The sequence below is a fragment of the Spea bombifrons genome, chromosome 1 (genome assembly GCF_027358695.1).
Source record: "Spea bombifrons isolate aSpeBom1 chromosome 1, aSpeBom1.2.pri, whole genome shotgun sequence".
NCBI classification, from domain to species: domain Eukaryota; kingdom Metazoa; phylum Chordata; class Amphibia; order Anura; family Pelobatidae; genus Spea; species Spea bombifrons.
Window position 1 is genome coordinate 10,436,542 of NC_071087.1, and position 21,684 is coordinate 10,458,225.

A 21,684-nucleotide genomic window follows, 5' to 3' on the forward strand; every position below is an offset into this window, starting at 1 on the left:
GGAAGAACTTGGCTGGGCTTGGATAAAGAATAGCTTATCAGCAAGGTTTCTTCAAAGCCTCCTTATACATTGAATTATACATTGTACAGGGCCAGCTCAGCCCTTCATGCCAGTGTTGGCCTTTCATAATGCACAATGAAGCTAAAAAGTTGAAAGCCACAACTCTCCTGCCAACTAATGAATGGGCTGAGTTGGCTTTAAAATCCAATACGGATTCTTTCCTATAGTGCATATATCAGGGGTGTCCAAGTTTTTTCTGCAGTGGGCCACTTCATCAGAATTGTATACGTGCGCGGGCCGCACTCATTTTTCACTGTGACAAAAAATATGGCCTTTAATAAAATATGCAGATTAAAATAAAGTTAAATGACACAAAACCTTTACTTTTCCTCTCACTGATTTCTGGGCCTAGAAAGTTTTGCGACTACAAATTCAGGATTCCCTAGATTTATTCTAGGGATGAACTAAAATGAAAATTCTGGACCAAAACATTCACGGTTCACTTAGCCAAAACCGAAAATGACCCCCACCTTTAAAAATAATAATAAAAACTCACATTTTTAATAAAAGTAGGTAACACACAATTGGACAAAATTAGCAATATGACTTGGCAACCAGTAAATGCAGGCAACCAGTAAATGCTGGTACCTAGGCATGATGGGACTGTGCTCGCTGTGATTGCTGTTAGCAATCACACTCCTATCATGCCAAGTCAGCCAATACATGCTGGTACAGGGTGGCTGTAAGTGATGTGCAGACCCCATACTGCTGGCAGCATCACTACATAAGGGGGGCAGCTAGCTAGGTTTCAGCATGTACTGGCTGACTTGGCATGATGGGAGTGTGATTCCTAACAGTAGTCACAGTCCCATCATGCCTAGGTTCCAGCACTTACACATCCATCCAGTAAATACTGGAACCTAGGCATTATGGGACTGTGATTGCTGTTAGCAATCACACTCCTATCATGCCAAGTCAGCCAGTACATGCTGGTACAGGGTGGCTGTAAGTGCAGACCCCATACTACTGGCAGCATCAATACACAAGGGGGGCAGCTGGCCAGGTTTCAGCATGTACTGGCTGACTTGGCATGATAGGAGTGTGATTGCTAACAGCATTCACAGTCCCATCATGCCTAGGTTCCAGCACTTACACATCCATGCTATCACACACACACACACTCATTTATTCATATAATCATTCATTCACAGATTCATTCCCTCAATCACACACACTCATTCAAACACCCTCCCCACCTCCTTACCTGCAAGGCAGCTCCTCGATGCCGCTTACAGACTTCAGCAGGGGGCGCGGCCTCCCTCTGCCTTCTCTGCTAAAGCACAGAGGAAGTAGGATGTCACGTGAACTCCGCTTCCTCTGTGTGCAGTCCAGAAGTCCCTCCCACAAGTAAGTAGCAGGGCTTGAGGTGCGGCTCGCGTAAGATCGGTTGCCCTGGCTGCCGATCTTACGCGGGCCGCACCTCGAGGTCTCGCGGGCCGCATTTGGCCCGCGGGCGGCATGTTGGACGCCCCTGGCATATATCATCTACTGCATCCAGATTCTGGGGCAAAACAAAGGCCAAACTCTGCAGGTTTCGATATTATCATTGGGTTGAGTAATATGAGCTTAAGTTATTCCGTGTTAGTTTGGTGTCCTATCTCCCAGAACCTGAGTTTCCATTCTTGTTAAAGGGGAACCCTGGCCAATCCTTTGGTTTGTTTTTAGGTGTCCTAAAAACTGAGCTGAAGTCAGAAGAGCCATATGTGAAGTACTCGAGTATCGCCAATAGCTTTTTGCTATTTTTGCTACAATACATGGTTTGAGTAACAACGATGTGATCTCCAAGAGCCTCGCAAATTGGATAACATGAGGGGTCGGTGGGTTCTCTGCAAAAGGCCTAGAAATACATTATAGATACCATTTATGGGGCTTTTTGCCACAAATAGTACATACACTATATGGACAAACGTTTTGGGACACCTGACCATTACAGCAACAGGGACTTTAGTAGACATTAATATGTAGTTGGTCACCCCTTTGCAGCTATAACACATGGTTGGATGGGTTTGAGGTGGAAGAACTTGACCAGCTGCACAAAACCCTGACCTCAACCCCATCCAACACCTTTGGGATGAACTGGAATGGAGATTGCGAGCCGGGTGTCTCATCCAACATCAGTGCCTGACCTTAGAAATGCTCCACTGGATTTAATGGGCAAAAAGTCCTACAGAAAAATCTTGTGGAAATCCTTCCCAGAAGAGTGGAAGCTGTTATAGCTGCAAAAGGGGGGGGGGGCAACTACTTATTAATGTCTATGTATTTACAATGTGATGTCATAAAAGTCCCTGTTTGTGTAATGGTCAGGTGTGCCAATACTTTTGTCCATATAGTGTACGGATTCCTTACAAGCAGAATAACAAAAGAATATAAGGATATGTTGGGAGTTCCGCTTTACCCACCCAGAACGAAGCTTCCTTTGCATTAAGCTTTTAATACGCCAACCTTGGCACGAGGGGCGCCCAGCTGCTTCATGACACGATAGGACTTTGACATTTACAATTTTATTTAGTAATTGGGCAGATTCAGCTCAAACTATGGTGTTCTACAGCAAATTGTCACAGCTACAGGTAAATAAAATGAAATATTTAAAAAGATGAATAAAAGATAAATGTATTAAACTTTTTGGCTGGGTGCACCTCTTTAAACTGTATCTTCACAACTGGCCTTTCAGGAGACGTTTGTGGTCAATGAACCTTTTTAATTCCTCTATAAACGACCACAAATGTATTTCAGATATCAAATATTTTTTTTTTATTCTTTTGCCCTGAAAAGGGGTCTCATCGCTTCACGACTTTGATCGCTGCTCAAAATTCCGGATCGTTTATTTTTCCGCTATTTTAATGGAGATATGGAAAAAAAAAAACCTGTCTTTCCCGTTATTTCATGTAGCACAACTCAGACGAACAAAGTCTAACTCTAACGCTAATTGATGCCCTCGTCTGCTTTGTAAATGGTTTTATCTAAGAAAATAAAAAAATTGTCATTTATTCTCTTTCATATAGCCCTTCGTTAGAGATCTTAGCGTGTTATGAATAATTTCTTCTGTGTGTATGTGTGTTGGGTCTTGCTGCGAGCCGCCTCTTTTGAGATGTAAAAAGGAAAAATCCTCAGGGGCCGCGGAGGGCGGCTCAAACAATGTTAGATAGCGCCGCAATTAGTGGGAATCAAAGTAAATATTGCCTGGAAAATCAAATGCTATTAAATAACGGCTAATTCTTTCCCCCGTTACCGGTTACTCTTCCCTTCTTTGCTCCCTGCCTCCAAGGCAGCTTTTGAAGATGCGGTTTCTCTTGAAAAGAGCAGCGGTAGCGACTCTTGATTCCAGGCGGCACGCAAGGGCCCGGGCGCGATCGGCGCTGGGATCTTCTTCAGGGCCTCTCCTTACCCTGAGAGCTTTCTCAAGCATCTTGTTTGTCAGCTTCCCCTTCACACCCGGGACATGGCCAGGTGAGCCTAATTACCCCACTAATTACCCCACTCCCTGGAGCCAGGTACAACACAAACACTCGGCCTGGACTCTCCCTGAAAGTGGGCTTGGAGATCAAGAAGCCACACAAGCCGTGTGCATTACATTTGTCCCAGAAATGGAAAATCAGTGGATGATTTCAAAATAGACGTGATCTGGCTGATAAAGTAATTGCGGTTAAAGTGTAGATGTATATATGGAAACGGCTAGTCCTTCGCAGAATTGGTGAGACCCCAGCCGGTCTGGTGGCAGCGCATGTTGCACAGTTACGTTTGAGGGGTTTACTGTCGCTGACACCCCTATGATAGAATAACGCGCATGCAAGTCATTTGTGAGTAACGCTACCCCTCTGTGTGTACATTACCATGCATTCTTCAAGAACACTTGGCTGAGGTAGAAGCTGCACCCTACTTTTGTGGGCTGTCATTTCTTGCCTCTGATTGGCTGTTTGAAGCGACCAATTGGTTGCAGGAACGCACTCCTATTGAAATCTGTACGACAATCTGCCTCCGTTTTTTTTTACGGCAGAAGGACTGCTGCCCCCTCGCCCCGCCTGTGCCCTCATGTCTTCCTGGTTGGCCAAAATACCCAGTCAGAGAGATCGCTCATTTGTAAGAGGTGAGGCTGACGGTATGGTAAGTTGAAATGAAGGACTGATGTTGGAGGGCATTACTATAGTATTTTCAGACTTTTTTTAACTTAAAACTTGTTGAGGGGGGCAGTGCTACTCCGAGAACTTCCCTTGTCTGTGTGAGTAAAAATGGAAGTCAAAATTTCCATTTTCTTATAAATTTCTATTTTTAAGTATGTTCTCATTCCTCTTCTAGGCAAGGGGGTAAATTTTCTTTATTTTTGAAATCTACTTTTTTAAATTTTTTCTTTTTTTTTTTTTTGCTGTCTGGTTCATTGATCTTCATCATCTGACTTTCTAAAGTTGCTTCCAATAATGTTATTTTTGTTCGTCATCGTGGTCTACGTCGGCCATCGCCCTATAGCTTGTCTAGTTGGGCAGTATAGGTGTTCTATTTGATTTAAGGGCATTTCCCATTGAGAGGGTATCTGAAGCTGGTACACATTTGATTTATTTTTCTTCTCATTAACAGCTGATAATGCCCCGTTATTCACACAATATGACAGACGCCGAGTATATTTCAATTGTAAGAATTTTTTCTTTTCTTTTCTTTTTCTTTTTTTTTTTTTTTTTTTCTTTCCCGGCCCCTCGCCTTCGGGAATCCATCCACTTTAAATGTGCTGGAACGAGTTCATTTTTATGTTAATACAAACATTCTCCGGACTGGATTATTGCGTTAGCGGTACATTGAATTGTTGCAGTTCCCCACTGAGTGTTTTTTTTTCCTTCCCCTTCTAAGAATGAACGGTCGCAGCATGACATATTTATGCAGTTAATCGCGGCGGAGGCCAATTCAAAATAAATCAGGTTCATCACTTGTTTGGAGACGGCCTGCTTTCCGTCACCAAAATTTTAAGAAATGGTGTCGCAGCCGGCTAGCAACGTTTACCGCGGCTGAAAGGAAACACCCGTTATCCATAGATCATCATCGTCATCATCATCAACAGTGAGCATGTTTGAAAGGAGCGGCCCAAATACTTCATGTCTGATCGTTCAGTGCAATATTTCTGAGGCTTTCAGTTTTTGTTGGTTTTGGATCTTAACCAGGACGATTTGCTTCTGATCTGCTTACCATTTCAATACGTTTTTGGTCTCGTTGTTTTCGGACACCAACACGTTTTTGTTTCCTGCCCTTTTCGGTTCGGATGACCTGTGCACTTAGGTTAGCCAAGGCTAAAAGTCTATGTAGGATGGACTTCACTAGCATTGCCATAAAGCATGAGCTCAGCGTGGTGTTTGAGCAGGAAAAGTCGCACAATATCGGGATTGACAACAATTGCGGGCTCCAGGTCTGCAGATAAAAGAATTTTGTAGGACAACCAGCTTTTTGACGACGCTAACCTACATTACTGTATACAGCGCTGGGGTTTATGCCCAAGGGGATTTTCTTTTTCCCATTTTGTCTTCTTCTTTAACCAATAATAAATTATTGCTTTTTGTTCTATAAATCCCATGGTTTCAGTGTCGTGTTTGAAATTAGGGGGACTGCAAGCAAACCGGCTTTTCTCGCTGGCCTGGATGTTTAATCGAACCCTTTCTCCTTCCCATTTACACTATGTCTAGAAACTAGTACTGGAAGGTGAAACAAGTCATTATTTACTCTGGAGTGTCACTTTTCAATAAATAACCCGGCCAATATTTCATAAATCCCCTGGGTTTACTGCCTGGAGAATATGACAGCAGGGGGGAAGCCCTGCGAAGACCCTAGGCATGGGTCTCGACGGTCAAAAGGCTCCCAGTTGGATCTAAAGGTCTGGAAGCCAACCAACTCAGTTTACATCAGGGCAGTCTAATGCTCTATACATTCTTTGTTGGCCGGGCTGTATAGTAAAGTACCTGTTTACCTGTAAATAAAAATAATAATAATCTTACCATATAAGCCACGCCCTGTCTGGTGCCAATCACTGGCAGGAAAGTGCTCTCATTGATATCATTAGGCGTACTTTATGCACTAAGTCGCGCTTTTTCTAGACCCTTTGACAATCTTTTGTGATCACCAGTGCTGGCTGGTGATGAGTAAATGGTTCGGACTGGTGTGCTCGGCCAGAGCAGTCTCCCACAAGGGGACGGGGACCCCGTGCAGCCGCATAGCGGTGATTCTGCCGAGTCCCTTTTACGTATTCTCCAAGGGATGAAAAAGTTAAAGATGACACTCGGCTATCGTATGCCAACAATTGTACTCGTTCGAATTTGTGTTGATTCAAATCACAGTTTTCAATCTGTTCTTGCTAAATTGTTGTACAGAAAGTGATTGTAGGATTTGTCGTGAGTGCATCGGCTTCGTTTGGTGGGTTATAGAAATTCTAATGTTCTTTTTGCAAATAACTCAAAATTTTGTGCGTCTAGGGAAATGACAGTTGAATTGTCAATGGGAGATAAAATAACATTTTATTAGTTCAGTTCTGTGTTTTCAGAGGTTCTGCAACTCGGTGAGAACAACAAAATAACTGTTAACCCTTCAGAGTGTTTTTTTTTTGTTAGGAGTGATGTGACATCATGCTGCCACCTCTTACACACCATGAGATCATAACTTTGCCCGGGATGTTGCTAGTCGGTGTAGGACCTCCGGAGTAGCGATTTTCATGGTTCTTGTACAGTGTCTGGAATTTGTTTCTTTTAGGTTTCTCTCTATAAGTGGACCTGAGGTTGAGGCAGATAGTATGCTCTAGTGTTAGACATATTTACTGTTTTCAGGATTAGAGCCGACCTTCCTACTGAAAGGGCTGGATTTCTGGTTGATCTTCACATTTTAGCTCTGTGGCTTCCTGAGCCTACGGTCCTCGTTCGTGGTTCGGAACTCACATTTTTAATGTCTCTGGAATGCGTTCCATTAGCCAGAGCTGGGACACAGATATTTAGATATTTCCTGTGTTTCGACCCCCTCCAACGGCCTTGGCCTTCTGTAACAGATGTTCTTTGTTGGTTTGGTCGTGATTTCTTTATTTATATATTTTTTTTAAACTTGTCTCTAAACCAAAAAAGTGCCTGCGATTGCTCCAAGAAACCAGCAGGAAGCGGATTCATAGACTGGGACCGGATTTGCCCGTTCCTGCATTGCCCCCGGTCCCATGGAAGTTAATTAAGTGGAGAATGTTTGTGGCCCTCTTGGAATTGTTGGCTATTGATTCAAACAGCGTTAATGATACCAGGGAACCCGTCTTGCTTGTTGACTCGTAATTTACAGCGGAAAGCTTATTTGCTAAATGTAACCAGGTATACTTTGTATTCTGTTCCATTCCTAATAAGTTATAAAAGTGGATATTCCACGGACGCCAAATAGAGCAATTTAGTTTCAAAACATAGTCTGGTCATCTTTTGGCTGCGGTGAGAAGGCTGTTCATCGTTCTGCTTTCGGAAGGTATCTGTATTTTGCACTTAACTAGAATGGTTTTGAGATTTAATGCAGAATTTCCTGCTTCCTGTTTACTAGATGGTACCAAATCGGGGTCAGCTGGGGTCCAGCGACTTAATTTAAGATGATTAATTGCATTTTGTGTGATAACTGATCAAAGAATCTACCTTACAAGGTATAGGAAGAGAGATTGTGGAGACTAAAACCGCTTTGTGAAATAAAAGCGTTGCATACTACACAGATATGACACTTTGGGGGGCATCTAGTCATTCCATTTTCCTAATATAAAGATCCAGACCTTAATTAGTCGTTGGTCTTGTCTAAGATTCAGGATAGTCTTATACCTATCCCATGCGTTTTTAAATTCCCTTATTGTATTAACCTCTACCGCCTCTGCTGGGAGGCTGTTCCTCTTAGTTTCACTTTACTTAAAGAGAGATAGCTATCTTACATTACCACTCTGACCCCCTAATCTCATATCTTATGATCTGGGAAAAAAAAATACATAGGTAACAAGGTATATGTCCCCTCATGCAAATGAGATCATCCTTTCCAGGAGCTCATTTGCAAATGGTGGCAGCTCTGATCTGCAGTGCTTTGACTGTAGGTCTTAAGGTTTTATGGTGAGACTGCCATTTAATCTAATAATTAGCGGAAAACCCCCAATTATTAATATCCCAGGTATATTTTATGTTCACTGAAATATCCCCCCCATGGTGTTTAGCGTCATCAAAAAATCTAAATATAATATATTAAAGCATGTTTTTTCTTTTCCCAGGACCTAGTGAATATTGAAATGTTCCTGACTGCTAAAGAAGTAGAGGAATCTCTGGAAAGGCAAGAAACCATGACGTGCTTAGCCTGGTGCCATGACAATAAGTCGAGGCTTAGGAAAATGAAGGTGCGTATCACAGCGTCTTAACTAACATGTTGGGGTCGGTTCTGTGAATTTCTGTCCTGATGAAGGCCCGGTATGCTCATAACGTTGGGAGAGTGTTTTTCCTCATTTTGCTTCTCCTTTCCGAGGGGCTGCAGGTATTTCTCTTCTAGTAAGACCTCAAGGCACGCGTTTTGGCTCCCTTGTTTTGGTGGGCACTCGCATATTTATATTTGTGGGGCTGGTCGAGTTCTTCCACCCCAAACTCATCCAACCGTGTCTTTGTGGAGCTTGCTTTGTGTGTCGGGGCGCTGTCTTGCTGGAAAAGAAAAGGGTCTTCCTCAAACTGTTCCCACAAAGCTGGGAGCAAACAATTGTCCAAAATATGTTGGTACGCTGAAGCATTAACATTACCCATCACTGGAACTAAGGGGCCCAACCCCTGAAAAACTGCCCCAGACCATTATCCCTCCTCCACCAAACGTTTACGGCAGGTGATATGCTTTCCCGTAGGTAGCGATCTCCTGGCATCCGCCAAACCCAGATTTGCCCGTCACACTTCCAGGTGGCGCGCGGTTGATCTCCACAACTCCAGAGTCCAGTGACTCTTTACTCCGCTCCAGCTGTCGATTGTCATCGTGTGTGATAGCAGTTCTGTTACAATGCAAACATCGGCTAGGAGGCAACGAAATGCTTCACAAAATAAAGGCATTGTTTTTTGCAATTCTGTAGTCTCCCTTTTCTGATGTGACACAAAACTAAAGCTTTTAACCCATAAAGTGTTATTTTCTGATTAATGTCGTATTTTCTATGAATCGGCTGTAGCTTGTTTAACGCATAATAACACAGCCAAGAATATTTTCTACAAACTGTTGTGTGGAAATGTGCAAATGTCTACTTAAAAACTTTATAAAGTCACGTTAATACCGTTTTCATGTCAAATATGAATCATGATGCAAATATAAAATATAACTAAATTTAACTAATGTATATTGCATGAATTAACACTTTTTGGCTGATACAGACTATACATTAGTAGCCACACAAAATCTTCATGTTCATATCTCTAAATTAGAAAAAAAAATGGACCTTAAAGAAAAAAAGAACTGCTATTTTATTGCTTTGAGGAATAGCGAAAAATAGTAGTAAAATTAGAAAACAATTAAAAAACAAAAAAAAAACACTTTCTGAATATGCCTTGGAAACCTATATTAAAATTCTCTAGACTCTTAATAATGAATTTAAAAAGTTTAATTAAAAATAAATAAATAAAGTTTGTTCACTTTATTCTGCTCCCCTCCCCCAAATCTGAAAGGATCTCTTCTGCATTTGGCTTGTCTATAACAACCACCCCCGTCCTGTGTGTCCCGCGTCACGCTTGGCAGATTGCTTTATGATCTGGAATGGATTAAACTCTCTCCGTGCAAAATTCGTTTAAAGTCAAATTAAAGTTCCTTTATAGCTCATTAGCCCAAATCCACACACGATTATACGTGGCATGATCGCAGCGTACAAAGTTATTAAACGTCTGTGTTGATACATGATAATGTTAGGCGTTCTCGTATGGCTTTAAAGTCTCTCTCTTCTGAGACTTGCATGTAAAAAGCTTTCTAACGTTCTGAAGGCAAAATTCCGGACAGGGGAATTCAATGATTTCGACACCCCCTGCGTAGGTCTTTGTACTGGGGATTCGATTCCGGTTTCTAAGATAGATGGCTTAAGATCGGAAGGAGAAGGTAGTGAAGGCTTTTTCCACGTTTACGTTACTTTTGTAGCTTCTTCGGACCGCTACGGTGAGGAACATGCATCCATGGACACACCAAGAGGACTAAGCGCCAGTAGAAGTTCAAAAACTTCTGAAAAGTTCTTAATTAAGGGAGTTTTGAGACCTGCTGGCCTGCCGAGGCAAGAACCGATAAAATTTCCTGTTTTGTGACAACTGTCAATCGGCAAAGAATCGTCGGAGTTCCAGAATCACTCTTATTACTCTAAAACCTTTTGTATTCTTTAGGACTGATTGAAATCGGATCTCTTTCTCCCGATAGAAGTGAAGGGGACGACGGGTTCTGCGCAAAATGCAGGGAAACGAATCTGCCCCGTATGGATTTAGCATGAAATGTTCTCCCCCGCCCCAGAATGCGATGTTTAATTGTCGGTGACTGGATCACTAGCTGCCGGGAGTAGAAGTCACTCGGAGAAAGCAGCCTGTAACTCCTCAAATACGAGCTGCTTCCTCAAACTTCGAAATACGTTGAAAAGTGTTATTAAAATTTACATGTAACCTTGGAAAACAAGGAAGAACAAGGAAGAAGTTGCGTGAAACAAATATATTCTGTCCTTATCGGGTTGCATATGTTTGGCACTGAAGGTTGTGAGATCTTCAACCAAAAAAGGGAAACCTTTAGAATTAAATGACCATTCTGTAATCACCCAAAAACCCCTACAATAGGAAATAAAACCTAATAGACTTATGCGTAAAACAAAATCTTGTTGCAAATTCCGGTATAGAGTTAAGAACAGCGAGCACTGAAGAAGTCCTATGTATTCCCGAAATAAACAGAAAAGCCTAAAATAAACCCGAGTGGCCATCACTGCGTGTTCGCAACTTACAAAAAGAGAAATCGATTGATTTTGGGGGACTTTGGGGGGAAAAAAGTCACGCTTGGCTTCTCTTGACCCTAGAACAAGTGTTACGCGTACTAAATGCCAGGCTTCTCTGGGGTTGTTGGTCTCCTTGTTGAGTGGAAAGTTGCCCAATATGTCGATAATATGCATTGTCTAGATGGTAAGCCTGCGAGCGAGGCTCTTTACCTAATGCATGTGTTCTTCCTAATCCGTCGGTTCTAGTTGTCGGACCCTTCGAATGTACGGACTGGAAGTGCTGCGGAAATTGCCGGCGCTGTATAAATAACGGATAGTAAAAAGTCCATGCTTGTCACCAAGTCTTTATGCATTTATTTTTGCTCTTACAGAGCTGCTTGGAGTTCAGTTTGAGGATTCAGGAGTTCATTGAACTTATTCGACAAAATAAGAGGCTGGATGCTGTCAGGTACGGAAGTCTTTTACCGCCACATTTTTATTTTTTGCACCTGCTGTATATACAATATATTTACTATGATTTATTTTCGGTATAATATCCGTCTACAGCTCCTCATCTTCTGTTGCGTGGTTTATGAGTATTGTTGACTTTCAGGCCAATGGTGTTGAAGACTTTTTAATAGGGCTGAAACAACTAATCGATAAAATCGATAATAATCGATAATGAAAATCGTTGTCAACGAATTTCATCATCGATTAATCGGATAGATTTTTATCGATTATAAAAAGAGGTTTTTTTCAGAGCAAATGCTCTGAAAAACTCCTCTCTTTATATAATCGGACCTCAAACAGAGATCGGATTATAACACCGGAATCCAGATCCCCCGCAACGCTGCAGGAGACCTGGATTCCCCTCACTGTCGGCCGGTCTCTCACTTCCGTCTCTCTCCCCCTCCCATCTGCCTCCTCCCCCCTCCCATACATCACTCTGCCTCTCTACCCGGCACCGTTACTGAAGGCACTTTCACTGCAGCTTCATAGAAGCCACAGTGTAAGTGAAGGGCAGTAACGGAGTCTGTCTGTGCGATGCAGAGAGGATGATTCTCTGTCAGCCGGTGGGGGTCTGCATCGCACAGACAGCCTCCGTTACTGCCCTTCACTTACACTGTGGCTTCTATGAAGCTGCAGTGAAAGTGCCTTCAGTAACGGAGCCGGGTAGAGAGGCAGAGCGGTGTATGGGAGGGGGGAGGAGTCAGAGGAGTGTATGGGAGCCACCCTCCAATACACCACTCTGGCTCCTCCCCCTCTCATACGCCACTCTGCCTCTCTACCCGGCTCCCTGGTGTCTTGTCAGAAACGGAGGTTCACAGGAGGCAGAGTGGAGTATGGGAGGCGGGAGGAGGCAAAGTGATGTATGGGAGGGGGAGGAGCCAATGTGATGAATGGGAGGAGGCAGAGTGGAGTATGGGAGGGGGAGGAGCCAGAGTGGTGTATGGGAGGAGGCAGAGTGGAGTATGGGAGGGGAGGAGCCAAAGTGATGTATGGGAGGGGAGGAGGCAGAGTGGTATATGGGAGGGGGAGGAGGCAAAGTGATGTATGGGAGGGGAGGAGGCAAAGTGATGTATGGGCGGGGGAGGAGGCAGAGTGGAGTATGAAAGGGGGAGGAGCCAGAGTGGTGTTTGGGAGGGGGAGGAGCCAGAGTGGTGTATGGAGGGGAGGAGCCAGAGTGGTGTATGGGAGGGGGAGGAGCCAGAGTGGTGTATGGGGGGTATTATGAATTTTTAGGGCATATAGGGGGTATAAGGCATATGGATATTAGGCATATCAGGGGGGCATAAACATATCTGGGGGTAAAAGGTATATCAGGGGGCTCAGTTGCATATCACTGGCATATAAGGAGTATAAGGCATATCAGGGGGCACAGTGGAATCTGGCATATAAGAGGTATAAGGCATATATGGGGGCAGTGTGGCAAGCTGGGGGTCAGATGTGCATAACTGGGGGCAGTTTGGTAAATACAAAAATTTAAACAAGGCTTTTTTCTCAGTTTTTATTAAATATGAAAAATAGTTAACATATGAATTAATATTTACTAATAACTTTGTATTAAAACCTAGTTTGAGAAGCACTGTGTTTGGGTTCTTGTAGCTTTTATTATTATGTCAGTAAAATAAGAAGGTGAATAGAGAGAGGCCATTGCAATAAAGAGATGAAAGTGTAAATTGTACGTTTTTTATTGCAATTTTTCTTCAATTTAAAATAAGGTATTTTTTTATCCGATTAATCGATTAATCGACAAAATAATCGGCCAACTAATCGATTATTAAAATAATCGTTAGTTGCAGCCCTACTTTTTAAAATTATTTTTAATTGTTTTAACTCGTTCAATGCTGGCGTTCCATAGTAGCACAGAATTGATTGTGACTCGGTCACGCTTCATCGGAGTGTTCACGCAGCATAAACACATTGTGCTATCTATAATATGCACCCCCTTTTTTGACTCTTGAAAAGGGGGTAAATTGTGCATATTATACTCAATTTTACAGTATATATTTTGATTCCCTCATATGTATGTAGATAATTAAGTGTGTGTGTGTGTGTGTATATATACATACATACATACAATACAGACACACAGTGTGTGTGTGTAAACACTCATTCTTGTACCCAGGGCCAGCCCAAGACATAATGCCACCTGGGGCGAAGTTTAAAATGCTGCCCCCCCCCCATTATCTACCCTTACTCCCCCCCCCCTTTGTACTTACCTTTCAGCAGTCCTGCAGCGAGTCTCCCTGCTCGGTCTCAGTGCCGGCTTGTAATACTGAGCGCCAAAAATGACGTTGTCTTCCGGTGCTCAGCATTACAAGCCGGCACCGAGACCGAGCTAGAGGGCTCGCAGAGGAGAGAGAGAGGGGCGCCGAGCGCGTACTGATAACTTGGTAAGCGAAAACCACTCAGCGCCCTCTCTCTCTTCCGCTTTAAAAAACAAACAAACAAACAAAAAAGGGCTTGCTTCAAACGTTCCGCCCCACTCTGCTCCATTGTAGGCCCGGCCCTGCTTGTACCCCTCTCCAACCCATTCGGCAAACAAACTGCCTTCAGATACAGCCAAATATTTAAATTAACTCATTAGTCCACAGCACCTGCTGCCATTTTCCTGCACCCCAACTTGTGGAACTTCTGGAATAGTTGAATCGCTTGGCCTTGTTTCCACGTTGGAGGTCATTTTTTCTGGCCTACCACTGCGGATACGGTTCTTTTTTGGACAAAACATCTGTATACCCCTGCCTTGAAATGTCTGCCTGGGTAACACCTTGCTGAAGCAGTGTAGCTACCTTGTGTGTTGTTGCTGTCCTCAGTCTTGTTATGGTGGATGACTTTTCACATTAAACTGTCTTCAGCAACCTCACCTTGTTAGTTTCACCTAAGTTTTATTCCTTCTACGCAGCTGCTTCTGTTTCAGTTAATGATTCTTTACATCAATTTTTTAATACCTGCCTTATGCGTGTGCACAGTTTCATATGTTTGAACATGGCTTGTGGTGAACTTGGTCCTTAATGAGTTAACTACTGGCAGTTTGATGGTTTGGAGGGGACTTTATAGCTATTCAGGACACCGCTTAAAATACGTGGTTACTTACCTTTTAACTGTAGTTAGTTTCAGCATGCATGAATTTTTAAGGAGGTGGTATGAATAATATATATACAGCGAGTAGCCTTAATTGGTGTGGATGGCTTAAAATATTCTAAGTGACTGAAAATGAATGTACAATACAAAGTCCTTCCAATAAACAGATTACGCATTAATAATTCATTGATTTATATTGAAAATCGGGTTCAATTGTATTACTTACAGTCCTGAACATCGAAACCGATAACTTGATGGCAGATAAGACCAATTCAACTCCTCTAGTCTTGATGTAACGACCTTAATTTGCCCTTGGTCTCGTCTCAAATTCAGGATCGCTGAATTCACCCTCGCTGTATTGGCCCCACTACTGCTGGGAGGCTGTTCAATTTATCTACCACTACTCTCAGTAACCAGCCTGCAGGAATGAAATCACTAATTTACTTGTGGTCCCGGGGCAAGGTGTTTGATTCCCCCGGCGGTGTCATGGAATCGGCAGATTATCATGTGGAAACGCAGCTGGAACAGAACCAAGTCTGACTTTTTTCCTATAGTCTCAGCTTTTTATATCAAATTGATAGAAGCCTTATTTTTTCCCCTTAAATTACTAACCAAATTTGAACGTCAGCCCTTTTTTAGGACGTTTTAAATAAGCGTGCCAATTATTTTGCCCCGGATCTTATTAGCCGTAAAGAATATCTGCAGTTCTACATCCAAGATCCTTAACGAATGTAACTTTTAAACAAAATAAAAATAGAATTTATAGGAACCTTTAACGTGAGAGCTGTATTTGTACACAATAATGCTGCGTAAGAACCCAAGGCAACACTTAACGTTTTTATGAGGTTAAAAAAAGGGGGTTTTGGGCTGTAAAACGGCAGCCCTGTGGGCTAACAGTGCAGTAAATGTCTAGTTCTTTTTGTTTTAGTTTACAAGCAGTATAATATTTGAAATTCTGTTTTGGGCTTAGTTGGTGTGAATAAAGAAGAAATAGAATATTAGTTTTTTTTTTTTTCGTTTTTTTTTTTATAAATTTTAGTTTTTTTGTGCATATATGCTCCGTATGACCAAAATGCTGACATAATGGGGTCATTTAGAAGGCACAAAGTCTTATGAATTGGTGAAATTACAAAAACCATATGTAAATCTGTTAAGATAACTGTGGCAGAATGGGGGTGATGGGATTTTGAGTGCTTGTGAGGGTGTCCTTAGGATCACCAACCACTAATAGCATAGCATGATTGCTGTCCCTTCCACGTAGCCTAACGTGGGGGGGTAAATATCCCTCTGGCGGGAAACTGGAGTTCTCCCATCCCATGAGCCGGTATAAACACGCCCCCCATGCTATTCATTGGTGGTTCTGTGATATCCCTCACTTTGTATTGGTCGGTTTTTTACCTAAGCTGGTTCTTGGGGGGGGGGATATAAAGCTTCACATAGGGCTGGATTACTCCTTCCCCAGGGCCTGAGATGAGGGATAGGCTGCAGTGACGGCCATGTTTTAACCCTTACAACCCTTGTTCCCTTCAAAAGGATTGCAGCTTTTTACTTTCTAGAGTTAATTGTTGATTTCATCACTTTTAACATCTTGCAGAAGGAGATCTGATTTTCATTAAGGATTATGTTGCACGTCATATGTAAGTCTCAAACGTGCCAATTTTAGGTCATTTTATTCTACTAGAATCCCCCCCTCTCTTGTCGTGATGTTGCCTGTACTGTGGGGGAGGGGTGACATTTTATGAGTTAAAAATCCACAATCCGCGGAGCCTTACACATATAGGGTAGACATGAAGCCACAAAAAAAAGTTAAAGGGCGCTAAAAAGAACACCTTTATCAAATCACCCCAACCCTCTACAAACCTTAAAGTCCATCGTTCTGCTCTATTACAAAATTCCCAAATGTTCCGACCGTATAACTGATACGGCTTCCACTCCCAACCCTCCTCAACTCAAGAACCGGGCAATATTACCACGGCTGGGGCAGAAGTTTATACTAATGCTTCTAGATGCTCTTAAGCTTCACCCCACTCAATTTCGGAAAATGCAAATCAATGCGTAAATTACATTTTTTGGGGATCCCTCAGCAAATCGAAACCTAAAAGTATTCTTCGAGTAATTAATATAAACGATTATATGCTTTTTTGCAAATATATTTGAAAAATCCCACGAAGCCTCTTAATCGTTACCAGCCATGTTCTTCTTCTGAAGATAATAAATACTGATGAATATATTTGTACTCCGTGTTCATCATAAATAAAGCCGTAGTAGGCTCCGTGGTGGTTCTCATGTGTGGCCCTCAGCCCAGACCATTGCAGTCTTCAGCAGGGCTGTGGCTCCCCAAATAAAATCTTCTGGGAACCATTGAAAGTGGACATAAAACCTGTGCTGGGGACAAACATAATGCGGGGTGCCCATTCACACCCTCTCTCCGTGTCAGAGCTTTTGGGGGGTTTATGTATAAAGAGCACGTCTTGCAAATAAAGGGCAATCGGCAGGAACATTCCATTGATGTGGTTATTTCCCGTAGTGTCATCGCATCATATTTGTATTATTTTTTCCACTTAATATGTCCCTTAATCGTATTCAGTGATAGGTTTCCTGGGTCAGTCCTCTTGAAATCAAACGTTTGAACCCTTGTTTCTATAAAGTTTCCATGTTTAATCTGCATGGGCTTATTCCCCACACATACGAGATGCTGCCATATGTTACTATGTTCACTAGAACATTGGGGTATTGGACACTTTGTGAGTTTTGGCCTGCTGTCTGCCCATAATCCCAAGTACAACGGACATTCCTGTCCTCGCGCATCTAATTGGCTATTACGATGTTGACTCAATGTGTTATTACATAGTGTTATTATATAGCCTCTAGCTATAGTACATACATTTACTGAGATATCCCTCACGAGGCTGATTATATTGAAGTATGGTGCAGGACAGCAGCGGTTGGAGCGCTTTGAAGGCTGTTGCAACAAAACAGCTTGAGAAGTTGTATTTTCTCATTTATCTAAATGCGTTCTGCTACACCAGTTGAACCGCGCTACAGTATATGGTGGTCTATAATAATACATGCTGTCTTTGTGGTGGTGTTATAAAGGGACAATGTTTAGAGACTTTGCAGCGTCCCTCCAGAACATGTTATTGGTCCATTTCTTGTCCCCCATTTCCAGCTGCTCAGCCCCGTAGAGATGTACTAACCGCCCGTTATCCCCTTCCACCTCGGTGGTACAGTCCACTCTGTTATCTCACTGTATGCAAAATGGAAAGATCCATCCATTCAGGCAGAAGACCAAACAGCTGTGGCTGCCAGCCTACCGCAGGGCAAAATAGGCAGCTGCCCAGGACCAACAGATCCTTAGGGGCCCACGCACTACTATCCCTTTACTCAGCGTCATTCAGTGGCCTGGGCGCCTGCTGTGTGAGCACAGAAGCTGCAGGGAAAGCTAGCTAAACCAGACGAGTATGTATTCCACCTCCCCCAGTCTTAAGTGGTTTGCTCCATGGGCACTTCCTGTCTGGAGTGTGAGCAGAGAGTGCTTCCTGTGTCGCAGTGTGTGTTGTCCCTTTTGTGTGTTCATGCGGGGGTGTGAGGGCGGTGTACTTATTATTAATGTGCTTAATACATTCCTAGGTTGGTATTGTCGGCGATTATAATGTATATCCCGGCTGTCACCACAAAAAGAAATGCTTAATTATATATAATATTCTGCGTAAATATTTAATGCTAGGTGAGGTTCAAAAAACCACTTCCTTCTGTTTCTAAACTTTTTTACATTTAATTTCATACCAAATGTGTCCAAAGTTTAGTTTTTTTACTCTCCTTGTGTATGTCTCCCCGCAGTATTGATGAACTTGCTCTTTGATGTTACGGTAAAAGCAGGTCACTCAGTTTTGCGTTTTTTGTTTATTTTTAAACCACAGACATGCAAGAAAACACTTTAGTCAAGCAGAGGGAAGCCAACTAGATGAAGTTCGGCAAGTGATGGGGATGCTGGCCTTCCCATCAGATACTCACATCTCTCCGTATAAGGTACATTTATGCGGCCCGTATATACAATACATTTATACAAAGTGATTTGTATAAGAATTATCCAAAGGACGCCGTGAAGGAGTAACGTAAATTGATGTTTTCTTTAATTTGTTGCTCATTAGATGCTGGTTCTTGGTGGACAACGTCTAATTATAGAGGAATTGTGCATTTTTGAGACCTGAAATATAAATTTGTTTTTTTCTTTACTCTTCAGGACCTTCTGGACCCAGCGCGATGGAGGATGCTGATCCAGCAGTTTAGATACGATAACTATAGGCTACATCAGTTGGGAAACAACTCTGTATTTACCATAACACTTCAAGCAGGACTTTCTGCCATTAAAACACCGTATCCTTTTGTCTTAAAACTACTTTGAAAACCTATAACAGCTCTCTGAGCAGAGGTGGTCTAGGGTAACTAACCAATGAACCCCCACCAGATTTGCCTCTTGTAGATGTGACAAGGTCCTGAATGTTGCGTAATCACTGTGTAAATCAGTAGAATGTGGGAAATGGGCAGACCCCACGGGCCGTACGACCAAGCAAGGAATCGATGCATACCCAGCAGATACTATTTAAAGAACCTATCTGAGGCATGAATATTGGGGATTCCGTCGTGCTATATGGCCACATATTGCTTTACCCACCACTACGTCAAAGTTACCCCAACTGGGTGAGTCCTATCTGATTTTTCGTGGCTATATTTTTACCGTTGAGTTGAATCTGTGGGACTGCACGGCCCTTTTACCCCGCCGAGACTCTCCTGCCATTTACAGCCCTCTCTGGGCGCCATTAAGGGGGTATCTGTGTGGTAGGTATGGTGCTTAACCCAAAGGTCTGGTCAGGACCTGCAAATGTATACATCAAAATCCGAAATGGGAAGCACGCCCTGAAACGCATACGCGTTCTGTCTTTGGAGTGCTGCGGAAATGACCAACGTGTACATAAAACAAAGCAAGGAATTGGCGCGCAGACATATGATAATATGTTTTTGGGACCTGGGGTTGTCTCGTGTGCTCTGCTGAGTGATCCTTGACCGTGGTGCTAACAGACAGTGCTACAAAGAGGACGGGACCTCCAAAAACCCAGACTGTCCAGTCTGCAGCAAGTCTCTGAACAAGCTGGCTCAGCCCCTTCCTATGGCACATTGTGCCAACTCCAGGCTGGTCTGCAAGATTTCAGGAGACGTTATGAATGAGAACAATCCACCTATGATGCTTCCTAATGGATATGTATATGGGTACAATGTAAGTGAATAATACATTTTAAATTGCGCCTCCCTTTAAAAGTATCAAGGGGTTATTATTTACATCTGTACACGGCCTGCTGGTTTTATAGAAAACGTACGGGGCAAAAGTTTTTTTCAAAACTGCAAGGTTTTAGCTATAAATTCTTATGCCGTTACCTACTGCCAGCGTAGAAACTAAAGCTACAAATATGGCAAATTACTTGTTTTGTGGTATTCTATTACTCTAATAAGCGATTGCGCATATTGGCATACTATTACTTTTATATTTTTATATATATATATTTATATATATATTGTAGTTTTGTTATTGCCTTAAAGTTGATAATTAACTGGAAAAAATACTTATTCGCTGACCGTAAATATATTAAAAAATATGTAAAAAAATTATATATATACCCTCACTTTTTTTTCCTCTCTCTCTCCCCCCAATAGTCTCTGCTTTCCATTCGCCAAGATGACAAAGTCATTTGTCCAAGAACCAAAGAAGTCTTCAACTTCTCCCAAGCCGAGAAAGTCTACATCATGTAGATCAGGAAAAAAACTCCTTGTGCCTCCAGAACCTGCTCAAAACATAATATATATAATAAAAAATAAAAAAAACACGAGAGAGAGCTCGACAGAGAGCTGTAAATACGCACAACGGGCAGCCTCGTGCATCAGTGCTGTCCGGTGGTTGCATTAATTGTCTCTTGCGACCAAAGATTAACAAGCAACAACGATACACACACCACAAAAAATGTCACGTAGATAAAGTGCAAAAAGCAAAATTTGTAAAAAAAATACCATTTTGATTGTGAGTTTTGTAACATAAGTCAAGACTGAGGCTTCTAAGCAGTTCTCATGTTTAAGGATTTAAATTAGTTTATTTTTTAACCCTTTACTGCCATAAGGACATGGATTGTTCTGCATGTCCGTCCAGTAGCAGGGCTCCGACGTTTTACTAGTTCAGCGTATAGGTCTTTAGGATCTCATATCATTAGTGCCGCGGCCTTATTTCTTGCTTTGAGAATGTATTCACGTGGAAATATTAATACGTGTCGGGCGTTCGGCCCCCTGGAATGGTTTCCCGGAGCTTTGCATACATTCTAAAATCTAAACGTTGCACATTACGAGCGCCGTGGTTCTGTTCCGGTAATCCAACAACCACCACCCGCAAAAATGAATTTTACTCTTTATAGTCTTTAGAAATCCGTGCTGTAGCAGTTTGTATTTAGTGCTTATTTTTTGCATGTTGGTGTTCATTAGCTAATAAAAGATTATAAATTTAAAATCCTAGTAGCGTTTTTTATAGAAGCGTCGTCGTATTCTACAGCTCCTGGCGTTTTGGAGTACAAGGAAATCCTATCGTCGAGGTTTAGACAAGTTTTTACAAATAATTTTCACAAACCACAAACTGGTACAAAAGGAGAAGAGGGCGCTGCTCTTGGGAGCCTACAATCTAGTCGGTAGTTGAGGGGAAACTGAAACGGTAGGAGGCTCGGATGGGGATGAGTTGATGGGGTCCGGATGATCTGTAAAGGTTGGTCGTTCAGATGGGATGATGGCTGGGAGTGTTGGGAAGAAAGGTTGTACGCTTCTCGTAAAAGCTGGGCTTTCAGAGAGCTTTTGAAAGTCGCGTACGAGGGAGAGAGAATTCGAGAGAAGGGGTATGGCTCGGTGAAATCCTGAATACGGGAGTGGGGAGGGGTAATGATGGAAGAAGAGAGACGAAGGTCACGAGAGGAACGAAGAGGGCAGTTAGGGGTGTATTTGGATAGGAGGGTAGAGATACAGGGGGTGCAGAGTTAAGGGCTATGTAGCTCCGTCATGATGGTCTGTGCTTGAGAGGGTGGGTATATATATATATATATATATAT

The 21,684-nt window shown here is 42.5% G+C and overlaps 1 protein-coding gene across 1 annotated transcript in view; it reads left to right on the forward strand.

Moving 5' to 3' along the window:
• The window catches only part of MAEA (macrophage erythroblast attacher, E3 ubiquitin ligase), a 32,135-nt gene extending 11,037 nt beyond the window's left edge, over nt 1-21,098 (forward strand). Inside the window, exons 4-9 of the mRNA XM_053458178.1 lie at nt 8,288-8,410; nt 11,359-11,435; nt 18,472-18,580; nt 18,795-18,928; nt 19,631-19,826; nt 20,261-21,098. Coding sequence (XP_053314153.1) covers nt 8,288-8,410; nt 11,359-11,435; nt 18,472-18,580; nt 18,795-18,928; nt 19,631-19,826; nt 20,261-20,356 — 735 coding nt within the window. The 3' untranslated portion in view covers nt 20,357-21,098. The remainder of the gene's footprint in view (nt 1-8,287; nt 8,411-11,358; nt 11,436-18,471; nt 18,581-18,794; nt 18,929-19,630; nt 19,827-20,260) is intronic.
• Nucleotides 21,099-21,684: the final 586 nt, after the last annotated feature.